This window comes from Onychostoma macrolepis, chromosome 05 (genome assembly GCF_012432095.1).
Source record: "Onychostoma macrolepis isolate SWU-2019 chromosome 05, ASM1243209v1, whole genome shotgun sequence".
In the NCBI taxonomy this organism is placed as follows: Eukaryota; Metazoa; Chordata; class Actinopteri; order Cypriniformes; family Cyprinidae; genus Onychostoma; species Onychostoma macrolepis.
In genome coordinates, this window is record NC_081159.1 from 23,524,496 (window position 1) to 23,550,059 (window position 25,564).

The following is a 25,564-nucleotide window of genomic DNA, read 5'->3' on the forward strand; positions in this document are numbered from 1 at the left end:
AAGTTTGTGTGTAGCTAGGATTAAATAAATGCATTGATGCATCTCAGGAAAATAATCAAAACATCTTTTGCACTTACTATTGGCAGACAATTTTAAGTCTTAGAAACATTTTCAAAAGTTGCTTTAAAAGAGAGTCATTTCAGCTACACTGTAACAAAAATATCTTGAATCATGTTTGTGTTATATTTGGTTTCTATTCTGCAAATTTAATAATATCCATCTTTTTGGCTTCATTAGACAGCACGTGTCTAGTTAATATGCATGACTTCTTTGGTCGTTCAGGAATTTATAAGATAGCTGGGATGATATTAATTTCAGCATGTGATTCAGTGAGTTTAGTTAGTTTAACCAAATCATTTTACTTTGCAAATTAGTTCATAGGGTATCAAAATTATATTCGAAACATGATGTAATGTCATTGTCAATGTTGTGTCATTAAACCTTGCAAGCTCATCGCAGCTCTAGCTGTAGTTGTGTTAGTGACCATTAACACCTTAATACTCAGCTTAGACATCTTACAGTCAAAAGTAGTCATTTACATTGAGAATGCCTGTGATTTAGTGCATTGTTGTCTTGTCATTATACGACTGCTCGTTCTTGTTGGGAGAATACTGTTTCAAGCCGTAATGTTGATCCCCAGCAGTAGTGCCAGTCCTTATATAAAGTATTACATTGATTAATCACTATTCTCATTCAGTCTGAGTGATTTATTAAGAAGCTCTCAAAGATCTCCATTCCAGAGAGAAGCAGCAGCACTTTTAGAAGGATCTTCTCACCATATGTGCTGCTGCTCTCAGATGTAAAAAAAACAGAGCATCTACAGAACCTTCTAACAGAGCTTGCTGTCAAACCTTATAGGTTTTATTTCAAAAGTACTTTTTTATTAAGCACATTAGCTGGGGCCTAGCCTTTGATTTATGTCCTAACAAGACCTGATCTGTAAATAATACTGTTTGGTGACTGAAAGTAGAAATGACAGTGATCATTCAGAGTCCTTAATCAGGTTTACCGATTTGTCAATCAAGATATGGCTGAGACTGTCTAGTGTCACTCTCATTATCCTTAACGGATCTGATGCCACTTGAGGGATGTTGAGTCTTGCTAGCAGAACAGCAGCGAGTAAAAAGGCACGCCAGCACCTGTTTTTCTGAGTACATTTAAATGTGCATTTATGCATGTCACCACTGATTCTGACAAACTCTCCAGATGCACGATGCTACAGAAACTGCCTGCTACAGAAACTGTTCTGTATTTCTGTATTTTGGAACTTCAGAGGGTGGTGAAGACAACGTAGTCCATCACAGCACCCAGCATCCATGACATATATTCAGACAGATGATCATTTTTAAAGACCCTGGGCATCCCAATCGTTGCCTTTACAATTTGAGAAACAGTGCCCGGGCACAGACCAAAATGGCTATTGCGTAGCTTCTACCCACAGGCAATACAAATTCAACTTCACTGCTGTAAATCAATTACAGCAAACAACTTTCCAAAAACCTTGCTTTTGAATATTCTTGTATGGCTGTTGTTTCTATTCTGTTCAACAGTATTATTCACATTATAGGTTTTTTTAATGCAATTTTTTTTTTTACTCGCTCCTTTATATATTATTCATTTTGACACCAAAAATGCACTTATTGCTGCTTATTGACTTATAGTATTATACTTTAATTATACGTGTTTATTTTTTTAAAACATTGCATCTGTACGCCATTATATTGCCTCAGTCATTGTCTGTTACTTCCTAATAACTCTTTTATTCATTTAACACAATTTTTTTTTTGTCATTTTTATGCTCATTTCCAGCAGGGAGGCATAGTCTGTAGATTTCGAAGTTACTGAAGTGGTTGTGGAGGTGATATACATTAGTTTTAGGCTGTATGTTTGATAGAAGATTAAACGCTGCCATCTGCTCATTGCAGTGCTACATAATCTATATCTGCATCATCATGTTTCATCTGCAGCACGTCCACCTGATCTGGTTGTTCAGGTGTTGATGTTTTCTGCCTTCTGCAGCTTTATTCCTCAAATATATGAAAGCTGGTGAGATTGCATCCATAGATCCAATAAAAATAATTGTAAATAGTCATGCAAGTTGATGCACACTTGTGCTTTCTAAAAGGGTTTGGCAATTTGGAAATTCTCCTTTGACATGCACTTTTTATGGAATTTTTTACGTATTGGAGTGACATTCTAGAATCTTCTATATAGCAAAATTATAATCCATATTATATAGAAGTATAGTCTTTCCCACATTACTTACTGTGAAGTCTTGACTGTCTTTTGCAATAATGACAAAAAATGCAGACAAACAAACAAAAATGAATTGCAAGGCGAGCTTTGTTAGGAGACTCTCCTCATTTTAGGCATATTCTGTTTGCAACCTCAAAGTGACAGAGCTGACAGAGTTTATCCCACCTTCTTACATGAGGTCTTAGAAAATCTTTTCAGTCTTTTGAGTAAAACTTGAAAACTGTTTTAAATCCTACGTGAATGTGAACTATTGCTGGCAGTGGCATTACTACAGTAAATCTGGATGTATGAAACCAGCTTATAGATTTATTAATTCATAAGTAATTCCTTTGTCAGATTTATTGCCACATTATTGCAGGCTGGTAGGTTGTGCTCCTTGACATATTCATCGTACATCATACTTAGTTTAATGTTCCTATTTCAGGTGTACAGCTGAGCTCAACAAAATTTAATGGTCAAAAGGTTGTAGAAAATATGAAGTGCAAACATACATGATGGGGTTTAGAGATACAGGATTCTACTAAAGTACCATTTGATGTAATAATTATTCTATCATCTGATGTTAAGCTGATGTTAGATTGTAAACAAGACAGATGGTGGCAGAAAGATTTGTATGTGCATGTTTGCATTTAATATTTACTACTACTTTCTCTTTAACGTCACTCTGTAAATAGATATTAGTGTGCGCAGTTTGATGACTGTGACACTGTATGTATTTAGAAACAGACCTCAACTGACTGGTGCCTTACAGGTTGTAATCCTTTAAGTGTTATAAAATAGCAAGCCACCTTGTCCTTCTGTTGGACAGTTCCCAGACTGAGATGCTGCTGTAGAAATGAGCTGTAATCTCCAGCACACAGCAGATTTACCCTATACCAGCTGCACATTAGCCTCAGACCTTCATCAGCAGCTCTTCTAAAGCTGAAAGGTGACAGGGTGAAAACTACTCTTAACGTAAAGCTGTGTGGGTTTATTTATTTATTTATTTTTTTGGCTATAGATCAAGATGCTCAAGTGCTCAAGATTAAACCCAACAGAGGAAAAGAAAGAGATGTTCAGTTTGGAATGAAACACTAGTCGGCTACATACTGTGTGGTATATAATGTATATTACTTAAAATTAGTATGTGAAATAATATGCAACAATGATACACAGTAATGAACATTTTATTTACAGTACATGTGAGCAATATAGGCCTGTGTACTGCATGGAAAATACTTAGTATGGTAATATGCTGTTAGTAACATACCCACAGATTCTTCTGTCAGCAGTCACACAGCAACAAATATGTGATGTATGTGCACAGTCAGCCAGTGTGTGTGTGTGTGTGTGTCTGTGTTTTAGTGGCTAATGGAAAGAGAGAAAAGAAGAAGAAATGGACGATTTGATGGGGAAAAATTTTGGACCCTCAAGATGTCATTCTGTTGCTGATTAGATTAAAATAGTTGATAACTGTCTCAAGGCCAGTGGCTGATCTGGCATCCACCAGCACAACAATGAACTGAGAAACAGGAGAGACCTTTTTAATGCATAATAATTATCTGGTATTAAGTCATGGAAGACTCTCATTTAGTTAGCATGTAACTAAACTTCTTTCTACAGGAAGTGCCCTAAAGTGACCCCTCTTCCTCCTCTTCAATGTTTTCTATCTGCCTATGTTGTTGTTGAGTCATGAGAAGGTTAATGTGTTCAGTCTCTGAACAGTTTGCTGACGGCTGCTGTGCTCTCTGCTGAGGAGGAACAAACACAGTCAAATCAATCTCACCCTTTCCCCACTCTGCTGCTCTGAATGAGGTTGCCATGTCCCCTTTTCTCACACGCACTATGCTGTCTTTTTTCCAAATGGTCTTTTTTTTTTTTTGTCAGAGATGAGCAACAGCGTCCTTTCTTTGAGAAATTGATTTCTAAGTACATTGTGGTGTAATCAACGTGTTTGTGAGTAGCTGCCTCATTGCATCCATGTTGCATGATCCTGTCATGGCAGGATTCAGCTTCAGGATCTCAGCTGTGCTCTGATGTGTTTTCTCCATTTGCTCTATATTTATGCCACTTGTGTCATTGGAAGGGAGCCGTTGTGTGTGTGAGCGTGTCCACACATGCCAATGGACTTTAATGATGGCAGCTGTGGAACCGTGCAAAGTGAACACATTTCGGCATCCAAATTATTTAATCATTTATTTTTAGCACGTCCTATCCACTAGCAAATGTTTAGATGTCACAAATGACGCTGGTGACCAGTAAAGGCACACTAAGGTCCTTAATGTTAGCTTTTTTGGCTCTTTTTTTTTTTTAAACTGACAGCTATTGAAATGAATGCAGTACCATATAAATGCTAAGGTTTTTGGTCCACAAAGGAATATCACATTAGCTGTGCTTTTTTGTCAAAATGCTAATTTCTTTTGGTGTAAAACATGATTGAATTGCTTGAAAGGATAGCTGTTTGTACTTCTTCAGTCCTCACCCTACATATTATCAACAGATGAGTCTTGCCAGTGTGTTCTCCAGTATGACTTAAAAGGTTAGTTCGCCCAAAAAAGTAAATTCTGTCAGTAATTACTCACCCTCATGTCGTTCCAATCCCGTAAGACCACAAATGAAGATATTTTTGATGAATTCTGAGAGCTCTCTGACCCAGACAGCAATGTAACTACCACGATCAAGGTCCAGAAACGTAGCAAGGACATCGGTAAATAATCCACGTGACATCAGGGGTTCAACTGTAATTTTACGAAGCTACGAGAATATTTTTTATGTGCAAAGAAAACAATAATAGCATAATTTATTCAACAATTCTTCTCCCCTAGTTACCATCTTCCGCTATTAATCAACGTAATCAGCGTTATCCTTGCTGTCTATGGAGGAACAGAGAGCTCTCAGATTTCATCAAAAATATCTTAATTTGTGTTCTGAAGATAAACTAAAGTCTTACGGGTTTGGAATGACATGAGGGTGAGTAATTAATGACAGAATTTTCATTTTTGGGTGAACTATCCCTTTAATTAGGAAACCCATTTATATCTGAGACTTTCAGGTTTCTTAACAGGTAATATGTTGTGTGTAGTCACAGTCTCTTAAAGCTGTCCACCATCTGTGTGTGTTGATTTGGGTGTTTGTGCTCTGTTTGCATAAGTGGTAATATTGACTGGGTGCCTGTTGTTAGGGCCTCAGCCACCTGTAAAATCAGCATTAATTAATGAGGGAAATTAGGAGGAGCTGTGGTCTAAAAACAGCTGGAAAACACATTGTGGGGACATGGGATGGGGTTTTTTTTGGTCTGTTTTAAAGCAATAGTTCACCCAATAATGAAATTTTCTCCCATAACCTGTATTCTGTGTCTCTCTCTGTGTAGATGACTCTGCGGACGAGGAGCCCACCTCTCAGTCAGACCACAGTGAGATCCAGGGCACTCTCAAGACTCTGGCCAGTAAGTTGGATGACTTGAGTACATGCAATGACCTGATAGCCAAGCACGGAGCGGCGCTGCAGCGGTCTCTGAGTGAGCTCGAGACCTTACGTGTGCCTCTGGAGGGAGGAGAGAAAATCAAGGCTGTCAACGAGAGAGCCACCCTCTTTCGCATCACCTCCAATGCTATGATCAATGTAAGTAGAACTGACTTTCTGTTATTACAGGATTTGAGTTGGGTCAGGTTTCAATTATTATAAAATAGATATTTTGTGTATAAAATATTGTTTAAAAGTTTGGGGTCAGAAAGATAAAAAAAAAAAAAAAAAAAACTAATACTCTTATTCAGCAGGGTCTTAATCAACTAAATTAATCAACAGTGACAGTAAAGACCTACACTGATACAAAAGATTTCTTTTTCAAACCAATGCTGTTAAGAATTCTTGTTGAACTTGAGAATCCTGAAAAAAATAAAAAAATTTAAACGATAAATTAAAATGAAATAAAATTAAAACTATATCGCTTGAGCACCAAATCAGCATATTACAACGGTTTCTGAAGGATCATGTGACACTGAAGACTAGAGTAATGGCCATTGCAGGAATAAATTTCATTTTAACATATATTAAAATATAAAACAGCGGTAATAATTCTGTTTTCTTTTGTAATAATATTTCACAAAATTACTGTTTTTACTGTGTTTTTGATCAAACTGTAGCCTTGGTGAACATAACTGACTTTTTTTTAAAAACATAATAAAAAAACCAAATAAATGTTTGAACGGTTGTATATGTTATTAAAATGTATGTTATGACAATATAACAGTCGATAAGATTGCTTGGATTTTAAAAACATTTTATTCTTGGAGCTGGAGAAATTTGTCCCCATGTTTTATGAAACAATGAGTCTGAGCACTGTCTGACTTTGTTCAAATTAAGGACTGGTTGTATTTATTGTCTTTAATCATCTGGACATTGTTTTTCTCTGTCCTTAGTGCTACGGTCAATATGAATGAGCATTGTCCAGAAATAATGGGTGGAAAGATTGTGGTTCATTTATCACAATGGACAATGTGAAATCTAATCCAGTATTAGCTGTTTTACCCAACCATACTTCATCAAACAGACTCATTTCTGAAACTAGCTCCAGAACAGAATATAACAGCATCTTTACTTGGAATCTTTTTCAGAGAAAATACTAATCTGTCTGTCTGTTTTCAAATTTTATGTTCAGTGTCGCTCTAAAGGCAAATGTTGTTGCAGATACCTGGATCATAGATAGTTTTTCTTTTCTATCTGTAATCAATGAAGGTAGAGCCTCCACTAACACGATCAATACTGGTCTAGGAATAGCTCTCAGTTTTGCGGATGTCCTCTGTGTCTTTGATTTCCTAAATCAAATTCTGGATAGATATTACTACTCACAGTCATGGAAGTCAATATTAGAGGTGATTTTGTCTTGTGTGTTCCATTTCAACTTTGACAAACTGAATTCATCTATCTTAGGTGAATGCAATTTCATGCTGTTTATTTGGATTTGTGTGGATTTCGGGAAAGGATTTTGAACAAATATGCATCGACTGCATCATAATTGTGATTGTTGGTACACAACTTGAATACAAACCTCACTTTAGTCTTCACAGCCAGGTGTACATTACAGGTAACTTATTCTGGCAAAGCAGTCACCACTTTGACAAAAAAGGTCAACCACATTTTTGAAACCCGCTAAAATAGTCATAATTTTTAAGTAAAATGTGTCTTAATATTTATTGATAAACACAGTGAGATTGGAAATTTCCATGCACATTTATTTAATGTTAAAAATGTGATTATGTCCATTTTTATGTGCGATAGTGATAAGTTGCTTCACAAATGCCATAGATAAGAAGTGGCTGCACTGATGAAAAGTTTGGAAACAACTGATATAGAGCAAACTATCTCAACATGTACACCTAATTAACTGTCTTTAGATTTATGTTCAATATAAGAATCCAATAGTTCACCAATGTGTTATTGGCTGATAACTTTTCTCACTTCTTGAGATTAGCTTGAATCATTAGCCCTGCAGACAGCAGTCAGGATCTGAGTCCACCAGATCTACATGCTATAACACTTTCATTAGCGAGATCTCTGTTTGGACTCTTCTTTAGTCTTCTTTCTTTCATATCTAAAATGATTAATAGCCAGCTGAACAGAAATACACAAACAGCACTGTGAGGTCTAACTCATTAAAGCACTCGGACAGGCTGAGCCGCAGCAGGAAGAGGAAAACCATTCTGATCTTTGTGTGTGGTCTGATGGACAAACAGATGATATGTTTAATAATATGCTTCAATATTTGAAACAAGGAGAGAGAAGAGATGGTCATTTTTCTTGTTACCTGACTCTCTGAGGCTTTGAATCATGTCTGTGATGTAATACACTGCTGTTCAAACGTTTAGGGTATGTACAAATTTTTTTATGTTTTTAAAAAGCTCTCTTATGCTCACCAAAGCTGCATTTATTTGATCTGAAATACAGTAAAGACAATCATTTTGTGAAATACAATCCGAATTCGGAAATGTTGGGACGTTTTTTAAATTTGAATAAAATGAAAACTAAAAGACTAACTAAAAAACTAAAACGCAAATCACATGAGCCAATATTTTATCCACAATAGAACTTAGAGAACATAACAAATGTTTAAATGGAGAAATTTTACACTTTAATCCACGAAATGAGCTCATTTCAAATTTGATGCCTGCTACAGGTCTCAAAAAAGTTGTCACGGGGGCAACAAAGGGCTGAAAAAGCAAGAAATTTAGAAAAGATTCAGCTGGGAGAACATCTAGCAACTAATTAAGTTAATTGACATGATTAGCTATAAAAGGGATGTCTTAGAGAGGCAGAGTTATGGAGTAAATATTGTGCCAAAATTATACCAACAAATCCAGCGTTTTGCAAATAAACACAACCTGCTTTGCAAAGAAAACTCGACTTTCAAACAAACGCAAAGTGATTTGCAAATACAAAACTCTATTTGAGAGAAAATGCAGAGGTATGGACAAATATATGTATTGTGTTACAACTGTGAGACTCATTTGCCTTTTTATGAGGAAACTTGGCTTGATTTTCTCACACGTGTCAGAGCAGATTTTCTCACACACATCAAAGCAGATTTTCTCACACGTGTCAAAGCAGATTTTCTCACACGTGTCAAAGCAGATTTTCTCACACACATCAAAGCAGATTTTCTCACAAATGCAACTGAGCAACTTTCTTTTCTTTTCCAAAAACAGCAGATGATCAGTTGGTCAATTTACGCTAGTCTCCTGAGACCCGAAACACCTCTTTACCTTTTCAGACCAATATGAGTGGGGAACAGGTGAGTTTCTGTCTTACTATCTCTATAATTAACCATTTAGATGTTTTCTGGCGATCCTACTATAGTGTCAGTGAAATTCACAACACGTGCTGTAAAGTTGTTAACATGATTGATTAGTTCAAAAATCAGTAGTGACATGGCTAAACATTTAACTAGGCAGTCTTTCCCTATAAAAACTGATCCATTCTCCGTACCTCTTATCCTCTGTTGGATCGCAGGATATTGAATATACATATATATTGATACAATTGTTCAACATTCAAAACAATGCAGGGGTATAAGTTAACAATATATCGTGTCACAATATATTGTAATACTAAAATGCAAATGTATTATGGATAGCAACAATATTGTGTACCAAAAATGAAAGCGTTTTGAATTTTATTTTTACGTTAGGTCAAGTAAGATTTATTAATTTAGTCATTCTGCTATATATGTTGAGACATAGCCTACAGTGGAGAGAAATGTTGTATAAAACAAGTATAAAACTACACATAGACAACCTACTGAAAGGAGTATGCTAATCGAATTATACAAATAGGCTACTATAATCAAACTAGTTAAAGTTCAGGTGAGCTTTATTGTGATTCAGCTATATAAATGTACCGAAACATAATCTAAACATTAATATCCCTTATGAAAATTAACCACGGTTTTACTAAATAAATACCATGGTATTTGTAGTAAAGCTGCCTATATAGAAATGGTAACCTGCAAAAAAAAACATGGTTACCACACTTTTACTATTAGTAAAACCAACTTTAATTTTAATAAGGGATATCATAGTTTATTATCATATTTATGTTTATATATAGCATAGTTTATATACATGCCTTGTACAACATTTAAAACTAAAAGTGGCCTGTAAGGAGATATTTTGTATTTCAACCAATCGGCAGATTTTAGTCTGACAATAAATAGCCTGTTTGGAGAAATCCAACTAAAAATGTTTATTAAAATGCTGAATTTAGTATTATATCATTGTGAACTTGATCCTTCTCCCCAATTCACAGGACAAGAGTGACACCAGAAGAGAAATATTCATCATTTTGCTTAGCTAAAAAATATGTAATTATTTTAGACAGAAGTGATTGCAGTGTTACATCATTTAAATTTTTTTTTATTAATAATTAATGACCTCTTGGGTGATATTACTATATCTGATACTAAATTAAATTGTCTAAGCTTTCATTTTTGGTACTATCCATAATACATTTGCATTTTAGTATTACAATATATTGTGACACGATATATTGTTATACCCCTGCATTGTTTTGAATGTTGAACATGATATATATGTATATTCAATATCCTGCGATCCAACAGAGGATAAGAGGTACGGAGAATGGATCAGTTTTTATAGGGAAAGACTGCCTAGTTAAATGTTTAGCCATGTCACTACTGATTTTTGAACTAATCAATCATGTTAACAACTTTACAGCACGTGTTGTGAATTTCACTGACACTGTAGTAGGATCGCTTTGTGAAAACATCTAAATGGTTAATTATAGAGATAGTAAGACAGAAACTCACCTGTTCCCCACTCATATTGGTCTGAAAAGGTAAAGAGGTGTTTCGGGTCTCAGGAGACTAGCGTAAATTGACCGACCGCGCCATCTGCTGTTTTTGGAAAAGAAAGTTGCTCAGTTGCATTTGTGAGAAAATCTGCTTTGACACGTGTGAGAAAATCAAGCCAAGTTTCCTCATAAAAAGGCAAATGAGTCTCACAGTTGAAACACACAATACATATATTTGTCCATACATCTGCATTTTCTCTCAAATAGAGTTTTGTATTTGCAAATCACTTTGCGTTTGTTTGAAAGTCAAGTGTTTCTTTGCAAAACAGGTTGTGTTTATTTGCACAATCCGCCGTGCCATCTGCAGACGCCAACTAAAGCTCTATCGTGCAAAAAGGAAGCCATATGTGAACAAGGAGATGCTACACCATGGTAAACATGCCCCTGTCCCAACTATTTTGAGACCTGTAGCAGGCATCAAATTTGAAATTAGCTCATTTTTGTGCATAGAATTGTAAAATTTCTCAGTTTAAAAATTTGTTATGTTGTCTATGTTCTACATAGACATGTTGAAATATTATTGGGAATCTCACTAAATTCAGTGAACCATCTATCAATTTTACACACTGAATCACATGGCTCTCCCTCCCCCTCAACTATTTTAAATGGCATTTCTCGGATATGTCACATATGCATCTCTTTCCTCTAAGCTCTTCCTGAAGTCACGAGCAGTCGGGCCCAGGGCCTCACTCAGCAAAATAAAAGTGGAAGTTTGCATATGTTAAAGGTGAGGAGCTGTAGTTTCACGAACGTCTGAGGAAGCCACAGTCACATGCTAAGCGTAGCACAGAGGATCCTCTCTCACAGCAGAGCTCTGGACACTAGTGCTGATAGGAGTCAGGTAAAGGCTGGTTTGTTGCTTTGTTTGTGGACTTTAAGGGCACAGAAGTGTAAGTAGGATGCAAAGAGTGGAGAGACCTATACTGTTGTTTTTGAACTATGTTCTGTACAAGGTCCAAAATTAGCACCTGCAAAGCGCTAAATGTAAGTAAAAATGGGGTTGTGGAGTAAATCAATCTAATGAGTTGGCTTGAAACTTTATTAGGGACTGTAACATAATACCTACTTTAAGTCAAAAAGAAAAATGATTTTCTGATGCTTGCTGATGTAAAAGATGGGAATGATTAAAATATATGGATGTTATTATGATAAAAAAAAAAAATATATATATATAGATGTTATAATAAAAAAAATAGACAAAGATATACAAACAAATCTTTGAAGTTTTGCCTCAATTTTATTAGCAGCAATTTTTATATGAGGCCTAAAAAACATTTCTCCCATGCATTAATGCCTCCAAATGAAAATATAAGAATTTTCATGTTTTTATGAAGGTCCTGTACGTACAGTGACCGCAATGACCTATCATTAACATGCAACAAAAACAGCTATGTAATGCTATATATGCATATATAATTGTATACTTTTTCTCTTTTAAATATTCTTTTTTTTAGTATGTAATATTTTATTCATTCAATTTTTAAAAATAGATTTGGCAGACTTTTTGTCCAAAGCAACTGCATTCAAGCTATATGTATTTTCATTCCCTGGGAATTAAACCCATGACTTTAGCATTACTACGGGATCTTGTAACTTTTTTCAATTTATCTGCCATTGGCAGTTGTGGTAAAAGGTGAATTTTGATCACCGATTCTGTGCCCATTTTGTTCCTGATAAATCTAGCAGACTGGGGTCAGTCAGATGAGTCGTGTCATTGTGCCTCCATATGAGACTAGGGAGATGTACAAAGAAACATTGATCAAGAGAGAGAAGAAGAAGAGAGTACGGACACCCAGAGGCAGTGACACTGTAAAAGACGTGATTGGTTATGCCTGCGAGCTGCCTTAGTGATTTTGTGGCTGTACTGTAGTCTCAGTTATTAACGTGATTGATGAACTCTGATGAGAGAGATGCTCTCACAGAAACTGAGTTAGATTACAGCGGTTATTTTTAGTGAAACCTATGTGTGGCGTGGGTTATTATTCTTAATAATGAGCAAGAAACAATTTGAATAATTTTGCAGCATTGTTTCTCCTGTTTATTCCTGAAAGGTGGTTCAAATCAATCTATATTGTATAAAGCTCTATATAAATAAACGTTACTTGACTATAGAAAGGAAAAAGCTCTTTAAAATCTCACTTATTTCTCCTCGATAACAAATTAAACAGAGAGCAAATGGAGACATATAGTTCTGCTGAAAAAAATGATCATCTGAGCCAAATCTTATACTGAACCATGACTGTGAACTCTAATGAGGTTTGAAGGAGCAACCTTTGAGCAGTAACATTTTCCTGTGTGTTATTGCACAGGAAAATGGACTGTTTTGTGTCCGTGTTATTGACCAAGAGTAACTTCTCTTAGATGCTTGCATTACTCAATACTGCTAATCCGAGACTCGACTAAAAAAAAGCATGACTCAGCTCATAGACCGTCTGTATGTTTGCGTGTTTCTGAACGTGCACTGGCCATCAGATTTACTCTTTCACTTCTGCTTTGAGTTGAACCACTAGAGCTACGACCCATGATCGATTTCATCAGATCTTTTCAGCATTTCTGTCATAGACATGTCAAATATAATTTCTTAGATGTTGTGAAGAAAACGAAGTAATCCTTTAAAAGGGTTAAAGGATTCTCTTGATCAGATTTTGTCTAATTAGGGTTTAAAAACATTTGGCAATTTTATCCAATGCGACTTGCATTGTATTCAAGGTATATGATATCAGTTCATGAACTCCCAGAGAATCAAACCCATGCCCTAACACCGTGCTCTACTGTTTCATCTGTGATTGAATCAAAACTCTTCACGGAGGTTGATCTTTAGGAGCAGAATCAAGCCCCCCTGGTCTAAATAGCACTTTTATTTTGTTCCTGAAGCTGCTGTGTTTGTGTTGATATTTAGTTCCTGTTTTGTATCTTCCTTCACAGGCGTGTCGAGATTTCTTGGACCTGGCTGAGAGCCACAGCCGCAGATGGCAGCGAGTACTTCAGCATGAGCGAGAGCAGCGCACACACCTGGAGGAGACCATCGAGCAGCTAGCCAAGCAGCACAACAGCCTGGAACGAGCCTGGAGAGAAGCCCCCACTCACGCTGTCAACACACCCGATACGCCCACCATCGACACGGGTGAGACACGCCACCCCTGCCGCATCGTGATCATTCATAAATGAATATTATAGAAGTGAATGAGCTCAGTAATGAGACATGGCATGATGGTAAACCAGCATGGTACTGTTGTGCCTGTTTTTGACTACTTATGTGTGCACAGGAGTGAGTGAAAGGCCCAGGAAAGAGGAAGCGAGTGATGAAGATGAGGATACGGAGTATTTTGATGCCATGGAAGACTCACCTGCTTTTATAACAGTGACTGCCACGGACCCCTCTCACCACAGGTTAGCGTCATCCCCACTTAACCCAAAGATGAAAGTCATACATTTTTCAACAATATTAGGGTAAATAATATTATGACAGAATTTTCCTTTTTTGATGTGAGAGTTCGAAAAATAGGTGTTCAAAAATTAAGTGCAGACAATTTATTAATAATGAATTCAAAACACATTTCTTAAGTCAATTTCTACTACCTACTGATAAACAGTACACCAAAAGACATTCATTTCCAATGGAGAGTAGTATGGAAGCTGCATGGAAATTCAACCAAAAGAATATGCATAATTTTTGGTTCTGATTTATGGTTCGATTACATTTACATATTTGAACTCAACCGTATGTGACCACCTGACCGAATGAGATGTATTCCAATCAAATTTATGAGCATGAGGTGAAAATTACCAAATATTTTGCACTAAAAAGTAATTCTTTTAATACTATTTTGTAAAATAAGTGATTATTAATAACTATGTCTGAAATGAAATTTTTTAAATTAATATAATTTATAAAATATTAATTATATAATTTTATGCAATTTATAAAATATTTTATGATTGTGAAATAATTATTTTTATCAATTATTACATAAGTTTATATTGACTAGCCCTAGAAAAATAAAAAAGCTTTTCATTCAAATGTATTGTGTGGATATATTCATGCATTCACTATTCATTCATTACGGTTGTGAATAAGTGGAGGATAACACTTGTGATTGATTGATTGATTTATTATTTTAAACAAAATCTGTTCCTAGTAAGAGGCTCTTATTCACTGGTTGACTCCTGAGACCTTTATTCCATCAGTCAAACACAACGTCAGACTTTTATTCTGCTTATTTTCCTGCATCTCATCCTCTTACTGTCTCTCCCTCTTTCTTGTCTGTGCAGACGTTCTCAGAGTAATCTCAGTGGTGCTAGTGGAGGACAGCCCAGTGACTGGAACCAGGAAGACAATGTGAGTGTGACATGAAACAAGAGCTGAAAACAAAGGTTATATACACTAGGATTAAAAAAAACAACAATGAAAATCTCATTTAAAATCTAATTTAAAAGGGCGACAAACAAAATGCTAAGGCATTCTGAAATACTAGAAATAATTTGTTACAAGGGCCTGAAATTCACTTCATATTTGTGACCCTGGACCACAAAACCGGTCTTAAGTCGCTGGGGTATATTTGTAGCAATATGCAAAAATACATTGTATGGGTCAAAATGATAGATTTTTCTTTTATGCCAAAAATCATTAGGATATTAAGTAAAGATCTTGTTCAATGAAGATATTTTGTAAATTTCTTACCATAAATGTATCAAAACTTCATTTTTGATTAGTAATATGCATTGCTAAGAACTTCATTTGGACAACTTTAAAGGAGATTTTCTCAATATTTTGATTTTATGCAACCTCAGATTCCAGGTTTTCAAATAGTTGTATCTCTGCCAAATTTTGTCCGATCCTAACAAATCATACATCAATGGAAAGCTTATTTATGCAGCTTTCAGATGATGTATCAATCTTAAAAACTGGTTTTGTGGTCCATGGTCACATTTATAATGAAAAGTGTTTTTTTTTCTTTTTATTTATTGAACTAATGTGAAGTGGAAGCATTTTCATTAGTGGCCTCAGACATTTGGACCCCACTGTATTTCTTGTGGCATAAAGTTCCAGTAGACTCAACGTGACTGTGAATGTTACCTCAGGCGGTCTGTGTTCATCATTGACTCTCACAGCTGTTGTTCATCTCAATTAACCGAATTTTAATTAACTGATATCTGCTCCCCTCGTTTCATCTTCCTCTCTGTGACTCACTTTCTCAGACAGATGGAGCATCAGTCAGCTGTCAATGTTTATGCATTACGTTCCTCAAGGGCACTCAGGCCCTTCAAATAATCTCTTTCAGCATAAACACATTTCATAAATTTCAGATGTTTTTTTAATACAAACACTCTTGTCTGTGTCTTTTTTAGTGTTCTGTGAGCAGTAATGATTTTTCAGGGAAAGAGCTGCAGCCTCACAGGAAGAGGCGGACCCAGATCACAGAGAAGCCCAACTATTCACTCAATCTGTGGAGCATCATGAAGAATTGCATTGGCAAAGAACTCTCTAAGATCCCAATGCCTGTAAGTGATATTGGAGATTAATGAAGTGGTCCTAAATGCAAGATTAGAATCAGTGCATTGCTGTTCTTTGAGAATAGTAAGCAAAATGTGCCCAGATTATATATCATTTGCATGTACACTGCTGTTCAAAAGTGTGGGGTCAGTGAGTTTTTTAAAAATAAATTAATATTTTTATTAGGGCTGTTAGTCGATTAAAATTTTTAATCTAATTAATTACATGATGTTTTGATTAATTAATCGCAAAATAAATTTGACTGTGAAAATACCCACAAAAGATTATTTAAAGTTATTTTTGTGTTAAATGAGAAAGTATCAAGTAGACATTACAAATTGTAGCTTTAGAAAGAAATATTTTATTTGATTCAACATAAAATTTATTACACATAAAAATTTTGGCTACAAAGGCTTAACATAAACTATGGAACACAAAAGAGGATAAGTTTTGTTCATACAATCAAAGTCATTAACCAAAACAGCTTTGTTACCAACAGTCTTCAAAATACCTTCCTTTATGTTCCACAGAAGAAAGGTTTGAAACGACATGAGAGTGAGTAAATGTCAGAATTAAAATTTTTGGGTGAACTATCCCTTTAATATTTTGATTTTGATTTTTATTATTATTTTTAATGAAATGATACTCTAAATAAGAAACTAAATCTGCCAGCAGGTGGCGGTAAATGTCTTCATTCGATTCGTTCAAACGGCTGATTCATTCATTCAAGGGTTACTCCACCCCAAAATGAAAATTTTGTCATTAATCACTTACCCCCATGTCGTTCCAAACCCGTAAAAGTTTTATTCCTCTTCGGAACACAAATGCTTTCTGACAGCTTTCTGTCCCTCCCATAGACAGCAATGTAATTAACATGATCAATGTCCAGAAACGTAGCAATGAAGGTTTACTTTCAGGAATGAAGTAAACGGCTCTCTTTATGAATGAGTCTTTGAATCATTGGTTCACACGATTCTGTGTTGCTCGGAGACGCACAACAAATTCTGCTGCGGCTTTAAAGGTAATATATTCTTTGCAAAATTGAGCAAAAACACATAATATTTTGTTTAAAATATAACACTATATAAGCTTCATATTTACTGAACTGTTGTATAAAGTCACATTTAAACTCGTGATATTCGGGACAAAATCAGCACTCGTGTCATATTGCTCTCGCTGCTCGTGTGATATCGCTTATCGTATGATATAAAAATGAGACAAAAACACATACATTTTTGCACCAATATCTTGAATTTTAGGGCATAATTGCATTTATGGAGTTGTTTCCCTGCATCATATTTGTCAACAGTTGGCTATATGGAAATGTATGATGATGTACAGGTCTGGGGGCGTGGTCAGTGCATTAACTGCATAAAAATATTTGCGTTATTTTTTTTATAACTAATTAATTAAGTTAACACGATAAACTGACAGCTCTAATTTTTATTCATGCATTAAAAAATGACAGTAAAGACATTTATAAATTTATAAAAGGATTTCTATTTTAACAAATTTGAACTAATATATCACCATTCTCACAAAAATTTCAACATTGATAATAAATGTATCTTGAGCACCAAATCAGCATATTAGATGAGCCCCGACTTTTTTACGTCTCTAGGGCCCCGGAGCCTTAGAGCCAATTTTCACGTCATAGTTTCACGACACGGGCCGGGCCTCGGGCCTGTTTTAGGCTTCTCCATATTTTTTATTTTTTAGACATCTACCAATTAGTGATGAAAAAAAATAATAGCTGCGCTAGTGAAAGCAACACGAGACCATGCTGCCACGACTGAGAGCGGCTCGACGGTGTTTAGTGTCCCGCAGGAGACATATATTAAAATATATGAAAATAGACAGTTATTTTAAATTGCAGTAATATTTCACAATATTACAGTTCTACTGATCATATAAATGGTGAGCATAATAGACTTCTTTTAAAAACATTATAAAAAATCTTATCAACGCCAAACTTTCGAACTCTAGTGTATGTATTTTTTAAGCTAATATTGTTCACAACCCCTTGCTCTACGGAAGAGAAGGTGATGGTAAAGTAAAGTAACTATGTATTTTAAAGTAACAAATTTAGTTGGATGCTAACTTTTTCATTCCAAAACAAACTTGTAGAATAGGTCTGTGGTCATAAGACAATTGCAGTATCTCCACATACTCAACAATATGTAGTAGAAGAATGTGAAATGGGACACAGCCAAGGTGTCTTCCTCTCTCCCTGTGTCCAGGTGAACTTCAACGAGCCCCTGTCCATGCTGCAGCGCTTGACGGAGGATTTGGAGTACCACGAGCTGCTGGATAAGGCGGCGCGCTGTGAGAACTCTCTGGAGCAGATGTGTCTGGTTGCAGCCTTCTCAGTCTCCTCATACTCCACCACAGTGCACCGGACGGCCAAGCCCTTCAACCCTCTCCTGGGAGAGACCTACGAACTGGACCGCCTGGAAGAATTCGGTTACCGTTCCCTCTGTGAACAGGTCAGTGTTAAGAGTCAAAAGGTCTACGGTAACACATGAGGAAAGCTATCCATTAGCATTTATATTCACCTCAGTAAAGGTTAAGCTAGAACTCCACTATTATTATTTTTTTTCCTGTAACGGTAAAGCTGAATTTTCAGCATCCATTACTCCTGTCTTCAATGTCACATGAACCTTCAGCAGTCATTCTAATATACTGATTTGATGATGAAGAAACAGTTTTGCTGCTGAATTCATTTTGCATCGAAAGCAGCATATAAATTAGGAATTTAGCAACAAGGGAGGAAATGAGAAATTAAGCAATTTATTATAACGCAGTGTCACAACACTTGTTTTCAGTCACATTCATGCATTACTAGAAATGCTTCTCATGCAAGGTTCAGTGATCGAAGGCTAATGATGGATGAAGGTGACTGTGAGGATGCCAGAATCACACATAGAAAGTCCACACGTCTGAATGAATAAAGACACAGCACTCCCTAGTGGTGAATTTTATATTCAGCACTCGACTGATATTTGCCTGTATCTTTCAGGTCAGTCATCATCCGCCTGCAGCCGCCCATCATGTGATGTCACAGCGAGGCTGGACCCTGTGGCAGGAAATCACCATTGCTAGCAAGTTCCGTGGCAAATACCTCTCCATCATGCCTCTGGGTGAGTGTCCTCTCCTCTCTTGACCGTCTCACTATTTCACTATTCTTCATATACTGTAAACAAATGTAGGTAACACAAAATCTATAAACATTATTTATGCTGATTTAATTTATTGTTGTATTTCTCTCTTGACTTCACATAATTAGTTTGTCATATTGTGATAATGATGAACACATTGATTTTCTGTCTGCCTAACCAGGTGCGATCCACCTACACTTTCATGCGAGTGGAAACCACTATGTGTGGCGTAAAGTCACCTCCACTGTGCACAACATCATTGTGGGCAAACTGTGGATTGATCAGGTTGAACTTCTGACATTATTAAATTTCTATGATTACCAGAATTTTCTTGCAGTAGTATGTCAAATATTCAAAGCCTAGAAACGTCAAGGGGAATATATTGCTTGTAGGTCCATGCTTGTTGAATATATTCTTTGTATGACCTAGTTTCACTCAATTTTGATGTCCTCTTCTGAATAACAATGACTAAAAATGAGGGGAAGAAACAGTTTGCCAATTAAACAATGCAGCCAACAGTATTGTTAATGGGATAGTTCACTCAAAAGCGAAAGTTTTGTCATCCTTTACTCACCCTCATGTCGTTCTTTCCTGTTTTGAACATAAAAGAAGATATTTTGAAGAATGCTGGTAATCAAACAGTTGATGGTCCCCATTGACTTCCATAGTATTTCTTTCCCTACTATGGATGTCAATGGGGACCATTAATGTTTGGTTCTTCAAAATATCATCTTTTGTGTTCAACGTATGAAAGAATACAGATTTGGAATGACATGTGGGTGAGTAAATGACAAAATTTTCATTTTTGGGTGAACTATTCCTTGAAGTTTAACAAAAAAAAATCAGACTTTTTTTGGCTTTAAGACATGTTTTCTGTTCAATATCAAATACGACTTTACTGAAGAAAAACATCATACATCCATGACCGCCAGGTTTTGTGAACCACTGATTTAATTGTAGGTATTTCTCTCTTTTCATCTCATATTTTCTTTGTTGCAGTCCGGAGATATTGACATAGTCAACCACAGGACCAAAGAGACCTGTCAGCTCAAGTTCTCTCCATACAGTTACTTTTCAAGGGAAGTCCCACGAAAGGTATGTTTTGGACTTAAATTGTCTCTGTCCTTTTTCCTGTCCCTCCTGCTGTGATTCATGTGTGAGTTATACTGACAGCAGATAAGAGCCCTTAATGATGTTTGTCATGGCTAAACCATCTTTCTATCCTGCTCTGCCCTCTCTCTGTCTCTTCATGCTTCTGTAGTTCAACCCCAGAGCTTGTTACCCTTGTTCTCCTTGTTCTTCCACTGTAAGGTCACAGGGGTGGTGAAGGACAGTGATGGCCAGGCCCACTACATCCTGTCAGGTACATGGGATGAAAAGATGGAGAGCGCCAAGATCGTGCAGAGTAGCAGAGGAAGCAGCAGCTCTGAGGGCAAACAGAAGACTGTCTATCAGACGCTTACACCCAAACTGCTGTGGAAGAAATACCCTCTACCGTAAGACACAGCATTAATGTCTGGTATTATTGTCAATCAATAAAGTACTGGCCTACCTCCATATACTACGTGAACTAACTACTGACATAACTAAATGAACTTACCGCCTGCCTACTGACCAAACAAACCAAATTACCTACAGGCTGACTGACCGTACCTATCAACCAAACAAATTACCAAAACGACTGAATCTTCCTAACGGACTAACTCCCTATAGACAGAGCTACCTGCCTACCTAGAAAACCAAACTAAATGCCTAATAAGTGTAAAGGTCCTTGCACACCGAGTCCGAAATTTTCGTATGCGTTTTTCGTACTTTTTGTATTTGTCATCATTTCCTATCAAAACGCTTGCTATGGATGCGAAAACGCAGAAAATCGAACCTGGTCCGATTTTTTATTTTTTTTTATGACGGACGAAAGTTTCGGAGGCAGTGTGTAAACGTGATTGACACAACGTGAGGTCGTATTTATTTTTCAACGTGTGAAAATTTCGGACTGGCCTTAAGTCTAACTGATAAGTTGAACAAACTGGTAGTTTGTTCAGTAGGTAGGTACTTCATTTTGCAGGTAAATGGTAGTTACATTGGTAGCAACGTAGCTGCCAAACAAACTACAGACTAAACAACCTACCAGAGTCAGTACCAAACAGACCAAACTACCTGTCTGCAGAGCCAGCTACCTCATTGACTACCTACTTACCTACCAAACTAAAGATGTACTATGGCATTACCTACCTAAGTCTAAAGATAGTTAGTTTAGTAGTTAGTGTGCTAGGTAAGTAGCTCATTATGTAGGTAGCTGCTTATCTACTTACCTGCAGAACTACAGTATTCAGCATAAATGAGTACATCCCCTTTAAAACTTTATCAGTTTAACAATTACTCTTAGAACTTATTTAGAAGGCATATTAGGCTTATTTGGAGATGTAATATTCTAGCATGTCAAAATTATTCAGGAAAATAATACTTTCTTATCAAAGTGATAAAATGTTGTGTTGCGAAAAGTAGTACATCCTCCTAAAAAGTTACAAAATAAAAGTAAATAAAGGTATTTTTGTAAAATGTTTATATGCTTTTCTTCTCTTTCTTTTTGCTCTTAACAGCTCCCACTTGCTGTGGTGGAGCAGTTATGAAATATTGTTCTTGTAAATACATTCTAGCGTTTCAGTATTTTTAGTTTTATTTTTTTTAAATAAATATGCATGCAAATTACAGCAAAGTGCAACGGTGTTCGGCAGTGGTCAAAAAGGATTTCAACATTGAATTTTGAAATTTGTTTTATCTTGTAAACTCTGATATGTGGATTCGGATGACAATTAAATTACCACACAACTTTGCTGTTTGTCAAAAAACACTAGGTCATTTGGCCAGGGATTTGTACGCGGGTGGTGGTAGAAACACACCTGCATTCTGTATTCGGACAGCAATAAAATCACAGACTAAGCCCTGTAAATGTTGAAAATCCCCATGAGAAACAATTACCATCCGAATTAGGCTAATTGTTCTTGAAAAAGAGCTGGAGGAATACCTGAGTTGGCAAAAGAGTGATTGCATTGGTATCTTCTTAACTACTTACCTGACAAACTACCTACAGTCTAAACAACACATCTACCAGACTCATTACTGACAGACCAAAACTGCCTACCTGCAGAAATACCTTCTTGACTTCCTACTTACCCACTTAACTAAAGGTGGCCTTGCAGAACAAATTATAAAGTTAGATTCTCTGCATAATTTTTGCATTTGTTTCCCATTCTCTTCTCTTCTCTCTATCTCTCAGAGAGAATGCTGAGAACATGTACTGTTTCTCTTCTCTGGCTTTGACTCTGAATGAGGAAGAGGAGGGTGTGTGTTGGACAGACAGCAGGCTGAGGCCGGACCAGCGGCTGATGGAAGCAGGACGCTGGGACGAGGCCAACGTAGAGAAACAGAGGCTGGAGGAAAAACAGAGAGCCACGAGGAGGAGGAGAGAAGCTGAGGCCTCTAAGGCCATCGATGAAGGTGAGCACAAGATGGTCACATTTCTTTGACATTTTGTCAATGTAGAAGTTTTGAAAACCATGAAACTAGGGCTGTTATTATTTTCACTGCTGCAAAAACTAAGTTAATATACACTGCTTGTTTATTGAACTGTTTTGTAAAATCAATATCACATTTGCAATCGTACTGATATTTGGAGAAAAAACTGTACTAGTTTAACCTACATCTCATAGTGTATGCGTGCACCCTGTGGGTGTGTTTTTGTTTTTGCAATAAACTCGATAGTCAAATTGCATATCTTTTAAACAACAATTACGATATTATTAAATGTCATGGATTAATATTTACTAAGTAATCCACTATTTTGTAGAAATATTCTTTAGAAAAATAATATTTATGGCACTCAGACAGGTATGTTCAATGCAGTTGTTTTGAACTAAACGAGATACATCTTTAAAAGAAAAAAGAAGTATCATATTTTTGCAAATTGACCCAAATTTGGTTTTTGACCACTGAAAATGTCCATTTTAACAATTTACTCCTGAAGCCGTATTAAAATTCCAATATCTCTCGAACCGAACTATATAGGGCCTTAAAACTGAAGATGTCAAAAGGAAAGTTTGTTAAGACCCAATATCTAAAAGGGCATCAAGATATATTTTATACTTCTTGAGTTACAGACATGCAAACTTTGGAGAAAAACTTGAAAAGTGCTGTTTCCCCATTTTTTAATGGCCACCATTGGCACATAATGCAACAAAGATTGCTAAAGTCAACAGATTTTACTAACAGGCCTACCAATTTCTGTGTAAAACTAACATTATGAAGCTGCCATCTTTCTGAAGCCATTTTGACCCCCTTCTACAAAATAGTGGATTACTCTATTAAAAATATTTGTCAACCACAAATTTGTGCCACAGTTCAGGCTGTTCTCATGGTGATTTTATTGATGTTTTACGTTACAGGACAGGACTTTGAAGGCTACATGCCACTGTGGTTCCACCAGAGGACGGATGAAATGACGGGAGAGACTATTTACGTTTATAAGGGGGGTTACTGGGAGGCCAAAGAAAGACAAGACTGGAGTATAAGTCCCAATATCTTCTGAACACGCAAAACAATTGACTAACTCTGCAGACAGACGAAGACAAAAGAGGAATAAACATCAGGGCCTTGGGACTGCAGAGGTAGTGGAGACAGGTCATGTACACCTGCGCTGTTGATCTCTTAGAGCGTGTGTGTGTGTGTGTGTGTGTGTGTGTGTGTGTTTTGCAGCCCAATGACGTATATCTTTGCTCGACTCTTAAACAGACTACTAAAATGAGAGAACAGAAGAATGTGCTCTCTGAAGTTCACCTCAAAGACGAGTGCGTGGGAGAAATGCGCAGTTGAACTCTTAGCCAAGTGCCGCCCCAGTTTATCTTCCAAAGCAAATCAGGTTCTTTTTATTCAATACAACCCCATCACAAATGCACTTTCCTCTCTTCCCAGCAGTGAAGTACACTGGACTCAAGTCTTGTTTATAAAGAGATCATATCAAAGACGCTCCACCCCCGTCCCATGCTGGCCTGGACAGCACATGAAGAAGAGACTCACTCAACTCAACACAACACAGCTGCAACATTTCTGTGAATTGTCCGATTGTTCAGCTTGTGTACTTCTTTTAGTTTCATATCAACAACAGTACCATATTTGGACAAAGGAAGTTCTTGTATTCGTATATCTCAGGAGCACAATCAGGCTCTTTTATTGGACACATAGCTAACGACTTTCTCCCTGGCTCCACCCACTTTGCATAGCAAATGACAGTTAAGATTCATCTCATGTCTTCAGTTAGCCAATGAACTTTAGGCAAGAATTAAAAGAGCCCTTGTCTGTTGTATTGGACAGTGCAGGTATTCGGACACCCATGAATTGTCATGCACATTAATTAGCTGCTTCCTGCATCTGCTCAGTGGAGCCCCCAGTGGTCATTATCGTGTTACTGTGACTGCCACAGTACAATGCATATCAATGCAATTAAAAAAATATATAATTTTTGTACAATCAGGATACTTAATGAATAAATGAATGAACGATCAATTAATAAAAGTAAACAAGTCACCCGCTTGACTCACTCAGAGGACATAGCAAACAATCAAAATACAAAGTGTGATGCTGAAAACACAAGCAAACAGTTTGCTGACCTTGTTTTGTGTTCATAGCATGCTTGTATTTATTAGCAGTAGAGAATGTAGATTAAAACACCCAAGTGTTCCTGATGAAGGGGATTGCTGTAGTTCACATTACATTATGGTGATAGATTTTTTTAAACTGGTAACATCAGTACTCCATGACAGAAAGACCGAAAGTTATAAATCATCAGGACTCAGGAGTGATAAAAAGGAGATATTTCTGTTGTTTTTCTGAGCACTTTGAAACTGTAGCCCCCATTGTAAAGTTATATAACAGAAACAAATCTACAGTATTTCTTTTATGTTTAGCAAGTTCTGAAGTTCTCATTTTATTTCTAATTGCTGTCGAAAATGTAGAATTAGGCTGGAGGTCTTATTTTGCGCTCACACCATCATATGTATTTTGTGATAACCATAATTATTATTACTATTATAAAGAAAACAGAAGTAATGATGCCATGTCATCCTAATAATTGCTGTTTTGGTAAAAAACCTGAATTTTAACCTATGATTTTAACCAAGAGGTTGACTTGTAAATGGATCCAGCTAGTCAAAGTTTCATTTTTGACAAGCTGTCAATGTATGATTATAAATGTTAATCTTTTCTATTAAAACTCACTGACTTGGATACTGGCAGGCACTTTTCATGTCTATATACATTT

The 25,564-nt window shown here is 36.4% G+C and overlaps 1 protein-coding gene across 7 annotated transcripts in view; it reads left to right on the plus strand.

Annotated features, from left to right (window-relative positions):
- osbp2b (oxysterol binding protein 2b) overlaps positions 1-25,530 on the plus strand; it is a 60,912-nt gene extending 35,382 nt beyond the window's left edge. For all 7 annotated transcript variants that reach the window (XM_058777041.1, XM_058777042.1, XM_058777046.1 and 4 more), the window contains 12 exons: positions 5,606-5,856; positions 13,525-13,723; positions 13,866-13,989; positions 14,872-14,938; positions 15,949-16,101; positions 18,334-18,579; positions 19,113-19,233; positions 19,433-19,536; positions 20,251-20,346; positions 20,563-20,747; positions 22,529-22,749; positions 23,694-25,530. In XM_058777041.1, coding sequence (XP_058633024.1) covers positions 5,606-5,856; positions 13,525-13,723; positions 13,866-13,989; positions 14,872-14,938; positions 15,949-16,101; positions 18,334-18,579; positions 19,113-19,233; positions 19,433-19,536; positions 20,251-20,346; positions 20,563-20,747; positions 22,529-22,749; positions 23,694-23,836 — 1,910 coding nt within the window. In that variant the 3' untranslated portion in view covers positions 23,837-25,530. The remainder of the gene's footprint in view (positions 1-5,605; positions 5,857-13,524; positions 13,724-13,865; positions 13,990-14,871; positions 14,939-15,948; positions 16,102-18,333; positions 18,580-19,112; positions 19,234-19,432; positions 19,537-20,250; positions 20,347-20,562; positions 20,748-22,528; positions 22,750-23,693) is intronic.
- Positions 25,531-25,564: the final 34 nt, after the last annotated feature.